Source organism: Bufo bufo, chromosome 2 (genome assembly GCF_905171765.1).
Source record: "Bufo bufo chromosome 2, aBufBuf1.1, whole genome shotgun sequence".
NCBI lineage: Eukaryota > Metazoa > Chordata > Amphibia > Anura > Bufonidae > Bufo > Bufo bufo.
The window spans coordinates 547900718-547915058 of NC_053390.1; the positions used below are offsets into that span (position 1 = coordinate 547900718).

The 14341-nt window shown below is 42.8% G+C and overlaps 1 protein-coding gene across 2 annotated transcripts in view; it reads left to right on the forward strand.

The window, feature by feature from the left end:
* Positions 1–11154, forward strand: part of LIN54 (lin-54 DREAM MuvB core complex component) — a 36770-nt gene extending 25616 nt beyond the window's left edge. For both annotated transcript variants that reach the window (XM_040418056.1, XM_040418057.1), the window contains 6 exons: positions 1374–1465; positions 2210–2281; positions 4690–4792; positions 4935–5072; positions 8400–8602; positions 10527–11154. In XM_040418056.1, coding sequence (XP_040273990.1) covers positions 1374–1465; positions 2210–2281; positions 4690–4792; positions 4935–5072; positions 8400–8602; positions 10527–10728 — 810 coding nt within the window. In that variant the 3' untranslated portion in view covers positions 10729–11154. The remainder of the gene's footprint in view (positions 1–1373; positions 1466–2209; positions 2282–4689; positions 4793–4934; positions 5073–8399; positions 8603–10526) is intronic.
* Positions 11155–14341: the final 3187 nt, after the last annotated feature.

Below are 14341 nucleotides of genomic sequence, written 5' to 3' on the forward strand. Positions count from 1 at the left end.
TGTTGCTTATTAGCCAAATCCCCCTTTTGGGTATGCCACGTTTCTTGTCCGGATAGTGTTAGATATATTCACCAAGTTGTGCCACATATTGGTACAATTTACGCCAAATCTAGGTGCACATACATTACTAAACATGGGCCCATATCTACAGTCTAATATATAAAGCTGTGTGTATGTCCGCTAAAGGAATCCACACCGTCGCATTTACAATCGTGAAATTTGGCGCACAGGTACATCAGGTGTCCTGGAAGGTTTTATACCAGGTCTTAGCTCTAGCAAGTACCGTTCCTGAGATATTCCCAAAAAATGCATTAGCCAATAGAAGCCTGGTCACGTGACCCTTATCAACCAATAGAAGCTCGCAGGCCCTTAGTCTCCACATACACACAGTTTTACACCAGGTTTCCATAACAACCCAGCCATTTTTCTTCACTGCTGTAGGTCAGCTTTAAAGTGGCAGGGCACTGTGGGTGACACTGTTTAGGGAGTGGAGTGCTGTGGAAGTCAGTTAAGGGGGCAAAAGACAGACTTAAAAACCCCACCCCCAGGTCCCACTAAGCCATGCCCCTGACCCGGTTAGGCTATGCCTATTCTCACTTCGCAACTGACGGGGATTGAAAAAAATTAAGGTAAAAATCAACTTCTTTCAGCTGCAGGGGTGGGGAGGTGACTTTCTCCCTGCAGCTCCTGCTCAGACCGCACGGTGCTGCTGTCTGAGAGTGAGCTGTTCAAAAGGACATCCCTGTGCCTGACTGAGGACAGGGAGTCTGAAAGCCGGACTGTCCAGCCTAAAACCGGACCTCTGGCCACCCTAGGGACAGGCTGCTGTGGAGGTAACAGTTAAGGAGATGGTCTGCTGTGGAGGTCAGTGTTAAGGGGCAGATTGCTGTAGAGGCCACTGTTAATGGGTCGGGGTGTTGTGGAAATCACTGTTAAGGAGATGGGGTACTGTGGAGGTCACTAATAAAGGGGCGGACTGCTGTGGAGGTCACTGTTAAGGGGGCGAGATGCTCTAGAGGTCACTGTTAAGGGGGCAGGGAACGGTGGAGGTCACATTTTAAAGGAACGGAGCTCAGTGGAGGTCACTGTTAAGGGGGCGGGTTATTGTGGAAATCACAGTTAACGAGATGGGGTACTGTGGAAGTCGCTAATAAAGGGGAGGGCGCTGTGGAGGTCACTGTTAAGGGGGCGGGGTACTGTAGATGTCACGGTTGTTAAAAAGATATCGACTGCATCCACTACAACACATACAAACATTAAAATAGATGAAATATACCCGTGCGAAGCGGGGTCCTTCTGCTAGTTTATTTTATTAAATGTGTATGCATTGTTGATCTAATTTTGTACATAATTATTTTATTTTTTTTATGAAGTTTCAGCAGTCGTCTTACGTATCTATTGCAAGCAATGCAGGAATGTCTGGAACCCAAGGTTCACAGAATCAGACGAGGCTACCACTGAATGGGTGAGTAGGTCATGTTCTCCATACTAATTCAGTGGAAAAGTGGATCAATCCGATTCCAAATCTGATTTTTTTTAAAGACATTAGAAAATTATAGTTGCCATGGCAAATACTTCACTTTACATGAGTGAGATTTCTCAAAACGTGTGCAGTGTTATTTGCTTTTTATGGCATATTAGGAAAAGCGACATACAATTATTTGCCATTTCTATTACTATACTGTCAGTATATGTTTTTCATTTTACAAAATTATATTAGTCGGGCAAAAAAAATATTCTGTCATTGTACTGGCTAAATGCATGAACAATATCCCAATGTCAGTTTTAGTATGCTCATTTAAAGAGTAACTCAATTTTAAAAAGATGTCCCTAATGCCCTAATAATCGTTTTTCTAACATACTTTATTATTGGATTTTGTATTTTATTACAGTTTCCGTCCCCTAAAGAGCACCATTCCTTGCGCTTAAAACTGACATTTCTGTACACCGCTGACTGCTCAGCCGTGTACGGAGTACGGGCTGTAGACACTTTGTGAATGGAGCCGCAGCAGTGCATACGGGCAGGAGCACATATTGCTGCTCCTGCCCGTGCCCCCTGGAGGATTACTAACTCCTGGCATGACACATGGATACCCTTGTAGGCTTCCCTGTTTAGTTTAATCTTGGGCTATTTATTGAATTTTCATAGCTTTGTTAGCTGTTTTAAGAGCACTGCATTTAATAACATTTATTGTCGTCTTGGTTTCAGCATAATGTCTTCTGACGCAGCAAGTCGCCCAAGAAAGCCATGCAACTGCACAAAGTCGTTATGCTTAAAATTGTAAGTAGGTAGATTCCATAATCATTCCAGTAAGTTTAGTATTACATTGGCTATTTCACATGCTTGCTTACGTAGTGATTGAAACTAAAAACTAAGGGGGTCATTTATTATACTGAAATACTTATATATTATTCGTATTTCAAGCGCAGATGGCGGTGCAATGGTTAGTTAGTTGCATCACAATCTGCAAATTTTCCCCGCTCACACTAGGTCTAAAAAAGTGGGCACGGCTTGGGCAGGGACGGGCCGGCAGGCCCGTCTCATTTACCATTTTCTGCGCTTGTTTTAGGGGTCGAAAATGGTCTAAATGTAAGAGAGCTCGGAAGCTGTCTTACATTTAGAAGCGGCGCTGGGTGCCCTGAAGTTGTGTAGAGGCCTGTGCCTCTTTATAACTTCAGCAATCCACCTTCAGTGAAGGGGCTTTATTAACCCCTTAGTGACTGCCCATACGTCTTTTTACGGCGGTCACTAAGGGGCCTTTTTTTTTTACGTCGGCCCAGTCTAAGCGCTGCACGGGGGACCCACATGAGAGCCGCGGCCCTGCTCTAACAGCTCGGACCGGAGTGCCAATTGGGGCTGTTTAACATTTTACATGGCGCCCGCTAAAGTGCTGACAGAGGGAGCGGACTCCCTCTGTCTCCCATCAGCACCCCGCAAATGCGATCGCGGGGTGCCGATGTGTGTGAAAGCTGGCAGGGCTCTGATGTAGGCCCCAGACCTGCCTTCAATAATTTCCAGCAGGCTGCACCTCTGTCGCAGCCTGCTGGTCAATGCTAGAATAGCATTGCCATTAAAATGCAATGCACTATAGGGATAATGCATTGCATTTTAAAAGCAATCAAAATACTGTCTGTTATAGTCCCCTTGTGGGACTATTAAGTGGTGTAAAAAAAAAAAAATTGAAAAAAAAAAACACATTTATTCAATTAAAAAAATCTCCCCCATGTTTGGTATTGCCGTGTCCGTAACAACCCGGACTACATAAATATCACATAAATTTTCTCGCCCATATTCATTGGGGGACACAGAGACCATGGGTATAGCTATGTCCTCTAGGAGGCGTTAACACTAGTAAAAGCTGTTAGCTCCTCCCCTGGCAGCTATACCCCCTCCAGCCTGGAGAGAGAGCTTCAGTTTTTTCAAGGGATCTCCTGAAGATTTTTTATTTTAGTTTATATTTTTTTCCTTCTTTTTCAGATGGGAAAACAGTGGACGCCTCGCCTCCCTGTTCTCCCGGGGTCGAGTTGCTCCAGCGCCGGTCACCCGCACTGCTGCCTCCCCCAGAGAAGACAAGGTGGACCTGGCTGAGCCTCTCCAACCTAATTCAAGGGATAGAAAAACCATCAAGGGCTCAGCTGCTCAGCCAGGCTGTTATGTCTACCTCAATCAGTCCACATCATGTTTGGACTAGACATGCAGCCAAATTATCAGTGCTTTACATGTCCAGTACGTCATCTGCACCATGATTAACCCCACAGTGGTCTGTTCTGCTCTTTAGATCCAGTGTCCACTTACGAGATGAAGTGCAGAAATATCTCCAGCTTTTTATTGCTGATGGGACACTAATGCTGGAGATGCAGGACACTTATAACTCAGCTACATGACTGTGCAGCCCAAACATGATGTAGACTGATTGAGACAAATATAACATCCTGACTGTTCTATCCCTCAGCTGCTCAGCCAGGGCATGCTGGTGCAGTCACAGCAGCAGCCCTAAACTCCAGCTCCCTGTGGCGATAGCGATGATGGGCCAATTTAATGTAATTGTGATAGAAGCTGGGCGCAGAGGACAGAAAAGGCAGAGCAATTGGTGGACAGTGGGGGTCGAGCATTTGAAGGCAGCGAGGTGAGAACTCGGGACAGGAGAGTTTAGCAGCAGCGGTGGTGCCGCGGGGAGCAGCCCTTCATCATCCCCTCCTCAGGCCTTTTTAGTGGTCCTACTACCCACGTGCCAGAAGTTAAGGTCGGTGCCGTCCATCCACCGCTCCTGTACATCCGGACCAGTTTGCTGCTGGACTGCTCCCATTCGTCTTCCCGCCGGTACTGCTGACATGTAATCATCAGGAAGGTGGATGGGAGGAGTTCAGCAGCAATGCGGGAACCTATATCTTTACATATACAAACTGTTTTCCATAAAACTACTGGCAAATAATATATAAATACTTGTTCACAGCTCGCTCATTAATAGCAGGGTAAGTCTCTACGTATTAATACGCATCAGACTCTTTCAGAGTAAAATCGCCTGTGCAGGCGTCTTTGACGCTCGTAGAGGCATTATTGCAACCTCAGATTCTTTAGAGAATGTGTCGGATCTGTGAACATACCCTTAGGTAAGCATGACTAATCATGGGGGTGTTACTTCAGTGTTAAAACCAGCAGTCTGATGGGAGACTTTCTGTCATTTTCAGATATTGTGACTGTTTTGCCAACGGAGAGTTTTGCAACAACTGCAATTGCACAAACTGTTACAACAATCTGGAGCATGAAAATGAGCGGCAAAAAGCTATCAAGGTTAGAAAAACGGAATACAGAAGCTGTGTTCCCTGTATTTTACTAACTTAAAGCACAGATACCAAGACTATCCTCTTACAGGAGCCACAGTGTGCACAAACATTGTGAAAATGTTTTCCCTTTGCTTTACTTGGGTTACCAGGCGTGTTTAGACAGAAATCCAGAAGCGTTTAAACCAAAAATTGGCAAAGGAAAGGAAGGAGAATCTGACCGACGACATAGTAAAGGCTGCAATTGCAAACGGTCGGGATGCTTAAAGAACTACTGTGAATGCTACGAGGTAAAGATGCTTCTTCCTTAGCTTGAAAAATGATGCTATATAAATGTCAGTTATTGTTATGGAAGTGTTAGGCTCCATTCACGCGTCCGCAATTCTGTTCCTAATTTTGCGAAACGGAATTGCGGACCCATTCATTTCTATAGGGCCGCACTTCGGGGTCCGCAATTCCGATCTCGAAAAAAATAGAACATGTCCTATTAAGTGCCGGCGATGTGCGGTCCGCAAAATGCGGAACGCACATTGCCGGTGTCCGTGTTTTGCAGATCCGTGGATCCGCAAAACACACACGGACGTGTGAATGGACCCTTACTCCATGAAACACACATCTGTCTCATTGTATAGATCTCCTGTTTACACATTCAGTACAGGGTTTGTCCTTACTCCCATCAGTTGTTTTCTCGTTTGGGACTCATAATTGAACTACTAGAAGACTAGAAGTTAAAGGACTTGTCTGATTGGCGGGGTCCAACCTCTGGAACCCCTACTGATCACAAAAACAGAGGTCCTATGTTCCCATGTTTGTATAAAGTGGCAGTCATGAACGTGCACTGCTGCTCCATTCAGCTCTGAGGGGCTTTACCGTGATCAGGAGGGGCCAGTGATTGGACCTTCACCAGACATGTGTTTGTGGTGGGACAACCGCTTTAAATTCAGACTGTAGGCATGACGGTGTTAATAAAATGTAAAAAAAAAAATATATATATTTTAAAATGTCCTCCATCCCAGCGCCACAGCTCCTAGCAGTCTCTGGTAGACCTGAAGTGACTGTACCCATTCTCGGTCAGGAGACTGCTGCAAGAATCGTATATCACTGGTGAGCAATGCTACCTACAGTCTGAGTTTAAATTATACCAGACAATCCCGTTAACCTCTTAAAAGGCTTCTCTAGCTTTGTTCTCTGCCCCCAACCCCTTGAACCTGTGGAGGGAGGCATACCTACCTACCTCCCTGCTGCTCTGTTCTGCTTTCTTTGGTACACTGCTGCATTTGCTGCACTCCATTTCTCACTTGGAAACTTCCGATACGGATCAGTTATGTCAGTGACTGGCTGCAGCAGTGATGTGTATGTCACATGAGCAGGTAATTGTGCTGCTGCCACAGATGCAGCAGGGATGAAGGGGGTCCAAAAAGTATGAAAAGGCTCGAGAAATCCTTTGTTTTGGACTTTTTGGAAACTCCACATTTTAAAAGCCATAACTTTTTTATTTTTCCATTGACATAGGTATACAGTCAGGTCCATAAATATTGGGACATTGACACAATTCTAACATTTTTGGCTCTATACACCACCACAATGGATTTGAAATGAAACGAAATAGATGTGCTTTAACTGCAGACTGTCAACTTTAATTTGAGGGTATTTACATCCAAATCAGGTGAACGGTGTAGGAATTACAACAGTTTACATATGTGCCTCCCACTTGTTAAGGGACCAAAAGTAATGGGGCAATTGGCTTCTCAGCTCTTCCATGGCCAGGTGTGTGTTATTCCCTCATTATCCCAATTACAATGAGCAGATAAAAGGTCCAGAGTTCATTTCAAGTGTGCTATTTGCATTTGGAATCTGTTGCTGTCAATTCTCAAGATGAGATCCAAAGAGCTGTCACTATCAGTGAAGCAAGCCATCATTAGGCTGAAAAAACAAAACAAACCTATCAGAGAGATAGCAAAAACATTAGGCGTGGCCAAAACAACTGTTTGGAACATTCTTAAAAAGAAGGAACGCACCGGTGAGCTCAGCAACACCAAAAGACCCGGTAGACCACGGAAAACAACTGTGGTGGATGACCGAAGAATTATTTTCCTGGTGAAGAAAACACCCTTCACAACAGTTGGCCAGATCAAGAACACTCTCCAGGAGGTAGGTGTATGTGTGTCAAAGTCAACAATCAAGAGAGGACTTCACCAGAGTGAATACAGAGGGTTCACCACAAGATGTAAACCATTGGTGAGCCTCAAAAACAAGAAGGCCAGATTAGAGTTTGCCAAACGACATCTAAAAAAGCCTTCACAGTTCTGGAACAACATCCTATGGACAGATGAGTCCAAGATCAACTTGTACCAGAGTGATGAGAAGAGAAGAGTATGGAGAAGGAAAGGAACTGCTCATGATCCTAAGCATACTACCTCATCAGTGAAGCATGGTGGTAGTAGTGTCATGGCATGGGCATGTATGGCTGCTAATGGAACTGGTTCTCTTGTATTTATTGATGATGTGACTGCTGACAAAAGCAGCAGGATGAATTCTGAAGTGTTCCGGGCAATATTATCTGCTCATATTAAGCCAAATGATTCAGAACTTATTGGACGGCGCTTCACAGTGCAGATGGACAATGACCCAAAGCATACTTTAAAAGCAACCAAAGAGTTTTTTAAGGGAAAGAAGTGGAATGTTATGCAATGGCCAAGTCAATCACCTGACCTGAATCCGACTGAGCATGCATTTCACTTGCTGAAGACAAAACTGAAGGGAAAATGCCCCAAGAACAAGCAGGAACTGAAGACAGTTGCAGTAGAGGCCTGGCAGAGCATCACCAGGGATGAAACCCAGTGTCTGGTGATGTCTATGCGTTCCAGACTTCAGGCTGTAATTGACTGCAAAGGATTTGCAACCAAGCATTAAAAAGTGAAAGTTTGATTCATGATTATGTCCCATTACTTTTGGTCCCTTAACAAGTGGGAGGCACATGTGCAAACTGTTGTAATTCCTACACCGTTCACCTGATTTGGATGTAAATACCCTCAAAGTAAAGCTGGCAGTCTGCAGTTAAAGCACATCTTGTTTGTTTCATTTCAAATCCATTGTGGGGGTGTATAGAGCCAAAAATGTTACAACTGTGTCGATATCCCAATATTTTTTTTCCTTTGCAGGATGAGTATTTTTAAATTGTACTTTTTTCAGGTACATGTAATTATTGTATACTTTTTAACAAATTTTGAGGTGTAATGGAGTGAAAAAACTGCAATTCAAGTTTTGTTTTTATGGAGTTCACTCCTAGGCGATGGCATGTTTGTGGGAAGTATGCACTTCCCATGACGTAGTACTATGCTGCAGTGCAGGAATGGGTTAAAATACATATATGCATACATACATTTTCATAATTCCTGTCTGTTGTACTATACAGAGATATTGGTATTTATTTCTACTTTGTTGTGGCAACCATTACTTTCTGAATTACCCTGCAGTGGTCTGATACCGTTTGTCTTGTTCACATCTATAATATGGAAGTCTAATTAAAGCCCTATTACTACAAAAAAAGGTACGATTTCATCAGCTGTCCTTTTTAAAAAAAAATGTTTTATTTTATTTATGCAAATTTTCCCCAGGCTAAAATTATGTGCTCCTCAATATGCAAGTGCATAGGTTGCAAAAATTTTGAGGAGAGCCCAGAGCGCAAGACTCTAATGCACCTAGCTGATGCCGCAGAAGTGAGGGTGCAACAGCAAACCGCAGCCAAAACAAAATTGTCTTCTCAGATCTCTGACTTGCTCACAAGACCAGCGCCATCACTTACAAGTGGAGGAGGAAAGTGAGTGATTTCCTATCTCTTCTTTTTTTTTTTTTTTTACGGATTCTTTTTTGTTTCTTGATTAGGTTCAAAACTATAATTTCCCATGAATATTTGTTTCATCTCCGAATTTATTAAAATTACATTATATATTTCTCCAAGAGTTCACTAGCCTAAAAGTTTAAATGGGTTGTCCCATCTGGGCATTTAAGGCCTATCCACGGGCTATGCCATAAATGTCTAACAGGTGCGGGGACGATATGTTTCTTGTCCGTAGCAGTCCAGGTTTCTTGTTCATGACACCACTGCAAACGAAAGCGATGGTGGGTGGCTGACCTGCGAATGGTCTGGGCAGAAACAGGGGTGCGTTAAGAAAGTGCCACCTGGGTCTGGATAGTAGACAACGAAACTGGGATATGCTGGTGCTTGTCTGTCCGGAGCGTGTTCACAATTTGTGCGTGTCCTCATGTAACCACTGCACTCAACATCGCCTAACAGCTAGGTCAGAGTGGCCTAAAAGATGGGGCAGTTCTTCAAAACTACCATCCTGCTTCTCTCAGTCTGTCATCTGGGCAAAATGTCTTCGAGTGCATTGTAGAGGCATGTCTAGCAGTCAAGGACCTCCTAACAAGAGGTACACTACCCAAAGTAGCCTCTGAGGGCCTTCTTATAGGGCAGCAGGGGAAGCGATTTTACACCCTCTTGTGGCAAAACCCAGTAATCATTTATATATATGCCTGAGACATAACTGCATGCAGAGTTTTGGAGCAATCCAACATTTCTGTTTGGGTGCGCTTTTTTTCTTTGTCAATTACTGTAATTTTATACATTTATGGGTGCATGCACAAGACCGCGTGCAGTCCAGCAAACATGGCCCATGTGTCGGCTGTATCATACTGAGTTATAATGCAATAAGTTCCTATCTGACTTGGGGTCTATTGTACTGTACTCACATGACAACAGACTCGCGATCAGATAGGAACTCACTACATCGTAAATCACTATTATGCAGTGTGTTCGGGTCAGATGAGTTGCCGTCAATCCACGGGCCACATTTCTCGGACTTCACATGGTCATGTGGCCTAAATCTCTGTTCTGTCTGAGCTCCGTAGCGGACCATCTTATCAATGATTGATCGAATTTTCTTTGTGTGTATACAGAGAGGGCTGTCAGTCATTAATAAGACTACCTTCTGTACAACTGACCTCAGAAAGAGCAGAGATTTAAATGCATAAATTACAAAAATGTTTCTAAATATTTTACTACAAAACTATATATCAATCAGCTCAGCTCCTCCTGCCCTATTACATGCAGACTGCACTGTGACTGACGGCTATCTCTGTATACACACTTACACAGAGAATGCTATCAATCACTGATAACACCTCCCCTGTGAACAACTATCAGTGACTCACAGCTATCTCTGTATACACATTTACACAGAGAATGCTCTCTCCCCTGTGTACAACTGAAGTCACAAAAAGCAAAGATTTGAACATAAATTACGACTTTTACTGAATCCTTATCCACATAAAACTATAGGGGGAGATTTATAAAAATAAAAAAAAATAGGCTTGGTTGTCCATAGCAACCAGTCAGGTTCCACTTTTCATTTTTCCGAGCATCTTTGGAAAATGAAAGGTGGAATCTGATTGGTTGCTATGGGCAACTAAGCCAGTTTTCCTTTGCAACAATTTTGATAAATATCCCCCACCATGTTATGATAAAGTGTTTTTATTGTGCAAAAGTAGTGAATCCCCCTGTCTTAAAGGGGTTGTGTCACTTCAGCAAATGGCATGTATTATGTAGAGGGCGTAAATAGAAGCCACTTACTAATGTATTGTTCTAATTCATATTGCTTCCTTTGCTGGCTGGATTAAATGCATTAGTCAGTTGCAGTATATTTAAAATTTTCTGCTTACAAAGACCCTTGCATTCTTTTTAGGTTACCGTTCACATTTGTCACAAAGGAAGTTGCTGAGGCTACATGTGCATGTTTATTGGCCCAGGCTGAAGAAGGAGAAAAATTCTCATATTCCAAATCTGCCACAGAGCGGATGATCTTAGAGGAGTTTGGCCGCTGCTTGATGAGGGTAATTAACTCTGCAGGAAAAGCAAAAAGTGACCCTTGTTCTATGAGCTGTTGAACATAAGGCCTGGGGACTAGCACGAGTGACCAGTTACTGTGGCTACGAAATGAAGAGCGCGGAGCGTATGCCACAACTACTAACGTGCATACACAGACGAGTCCTAATGCCCAGGCAGTGACCGGCTAAATGTAATATAGCAACATAAAAATGGATTTTATGAGAAGCAGTACTTTTTAAGTCTTGAAGTTGATTTTTTTTCCCTCTCTTCGAACCCTGTACAGATGACGACGCCCCACTGGTGAATCCAGAATCCTTTCTCATTTTCCCTGTCGTGTTCCTAATTTGATTAATTATTTTTAAGGTTTTCATTCACCGCCTTCTAATAGACAACCTTTATTTCTTTCAGTCTGAAATGGTAAGTTCAAAAATGCTGTGCTCTCGGAAACGCTTCGACAACATATTAATGGACTTTATTATTTTTTTAAACCAGAATTTGATAAAAGGTGCGGTAAGAAATGCCACCTTGCCATGGGTGGCAAGATTACAGTGAGGTTGGTAGACATTGCTGAGTGTTTCCATGTTGTCAATGCCATGGCAGAAGCACAAGACCAGAATATGGTTCATATGTTCCTGTTCAGCAGCTAACACGTTTGGAAGAACATATGGACGACTTTTGTGTTAAATCTGGTAACCGCTATCAACTTCTTTTTGTAAGGATTATATTAATTTGGATACTGCTGTGTTTTTTTGGGATTATATCAAGTCTGAGGGCAAATGAGAGATCTCTAGGATCCTATTCCTGCATATACAGATGTTAGTCCGCCTCCTGCCAGGATATGATCAGTAGCAAATAGAGTATTTTATATTATTTTGGTATCCAAGTTCATACTACAGTCTGAATGATAAAGTGGTGCCCAATTGCAGAGTGAGGTAGAATTTTTCTATAATTAATGGAGGACCTAACGAGATTGAAGAGGTTGCAACATCACCAATAATGCTATCTTTATTTAAGTGGAAATGCTCTAAGGCTTCATGCACACGACCGTATCTGCTTTGTGGTCCACACATTGCGGATCCGCAAAATACAGCTACACTGCAGACCCATTGAGTTTAGTAGGTCTGTGGTCCACATTTTACGGCCAAGCATAGTACATGTTCTATCTTTTTGCAGAACAGACATAAAGGATGGAGAAAGCGCACAGATGACCGCAAAGTGCACACCATGGACCTATTGGGGGGGGGGGGAAGGGGGATTAATCAAACTGGTGTAAAGTAGAACTGGCTTAGTTGCCCATAGTAACCAATCAGATTCCACCTTTCATTTTCCAAAGGAGTTGTGAAAAATGAAAGGTGGAATCTGATTGGTTGCTATGGGCAACTAAGCCAGTTCTGATTTACACGTTTGATAAATCTCCCCCATTGACTTAAAAAAAAAAAAAAAAAAAAAAAAGGCACATGGACCACATCTAAGCGATTTGTGGACCTCAAAATGGATATGATCGAGTGCATGAGGCCTAACACTGCTATTCAGTACAAACCCATATGTATTGTGTACATTTATTTGTGAATATTACTATAAGGCCTCATGCACACAGACGTCACTCGGCCGTGCCCGTATTGTGGCTTGCAAACAGCGGGTCTGCAATATACGGGCACCAGCTGTGTGCACACCACATCACAGATGCAAACCCATTCACTTGAATGGGTCCACAATCCGGAAGGTGTGGAACGGAAGCACTACTGAGTGCTTGTGTGGGGGTCCGTGCCCCCGCACCGTAAACAAAATAGAACTTGTTCTATTTTTTTTTTCTGGTACGGACGGATCCCAGACCCATTCAAGTTGAATGGGTCTTAATACGTCTGTGGCACCTGCACAGAAGCCTGCATGAGGCCTAAAGCATTGAGCTGTCTGTAGAGATGATCCAAATGCTGGTTACACCCACACTCTGCTAGTAATATGTAATCTGTCCACCTTGGTCTCCTGCGGCATGCTATACAGTTAAAGTGGTTTCCTGGGGAGTACGTATTGATTGATGAGCTATCTTTAGCATAGGTCATCAATATTAGATCGGCGGGCGTTTGACTTCTAGCCTCTTCGTTGGGCCTGTGACTTGGGCATTGTGCCTGGCATGCAATGATCTCCAAAGAGCTGATGGGAGGGCTGCTGGAAGTCAGACCCCTGCGATCTGATATTTTTGACCTGTCCTAAGGATAGGCCATGGAAAATGGTTTCAAGTCTCGGGCAGCAGTTGTCATCACCCATTTGGAAACCGATACAGAACATAACTCTGCATGGATGAGATAAGTACTAACATAGTGGTGCGGTGGACTTATCAACTCAGGGTTTCCAACCTTTTACTTAGAAATTTCTGCCCCGTGTGAATATACATTAGTGAGCCAGCACGGTTTCAGACTGGTTGAAGACTAATATGCTGGTTTTAAAATGTCATATCATAAAAGAATTAATAGTGGCAGTGTCCGGACTATAAGGAAGGACTGTTATCATGTATTCTAATCGTTCTCATCATAAATTCTGCAGTAGAATCATAATCACACTTTAATAAAGTTAAGGCACCGAACCTTTAGGAATATGAGCACTTACATTATCCACAGATCACGTTTTGAAGACCCTTTGTCCATACCTTTCTGGAAAGTTAAAAAGTTTCTCTCGTCTTGTGTGTTCATTTTCTATGTCGTTTGAAAATGTATAAATGTAAATTAGCGTGTAGATGGACATTGCATCGTGTATGTGTTTTGTAGAGCATCAGCTATTAGTATTGTACATAGTCTGTGCTTAATTCCCACTTTTTTTTTTATGTGTATTTATACCTTGTGCAGAAAATGTGAATTTTAAAATGCAGTTGTAGATCCTGTATACTCACTTTTTGGCTTGTGAAATTAAGGTGCAACTAATGCTTTTCCTAGTACATGTATTTTTTCTAATAGTTACATTAACCCATTTTATTTTAAAGTGGAACAAAGCCCAAATATTTAAGAGGCTTGTATTCAGTCTCTGCAGATTTCATTTATAAAGCTAATTGCAAATGAGATCACTGTCACAGCAATTTGCTGGTGATTGGCTGTTAGTGATGAATGCCTTGATCATAATCACATTTAGAGATGAGCAAATTGGTTTATCTTGTTAGCCAGACCTTCACCTGTGAGGGGCTAGCGGGATACCCGGCCCTGTCAATCATACGGCAGGCAGGCGCTACTTCACCGGTGAAGAAGCCTGGCTAATGAGACAAATCAATTCGCTCATCTCTAATCCCCTTTTAAGGTATAGCTTTTACTTTGCCTGGTTTTTATTTAAAAAGAATTTCAACCTTACTTATTCAGAACTTGATTGATCCTCATCTGCTGTTTCAACAAAGGGGCCACGACACTCGCAGTTAGAGTTTTACAGGAGGTAAATATTAATGACCTATCAGATCAGTAGTACTAAGGCTACTTTCACACTAGCGTTATTTTAATCCGGCGTTCAATTCTGACACCGGAACCTCCCGCCGGATCCGGAAAAACGGATTACATTTGAATCCTGATCAGGATTTTGATCACAATGAAAAAATGCATTGGAAAAAACGGATCCGCCATTTATGGACTTTAACTTTTTTTTCACATTTTTCGGGTTTAACATGCAAGATCCGGTTTGACTGAACACACAGCGCCG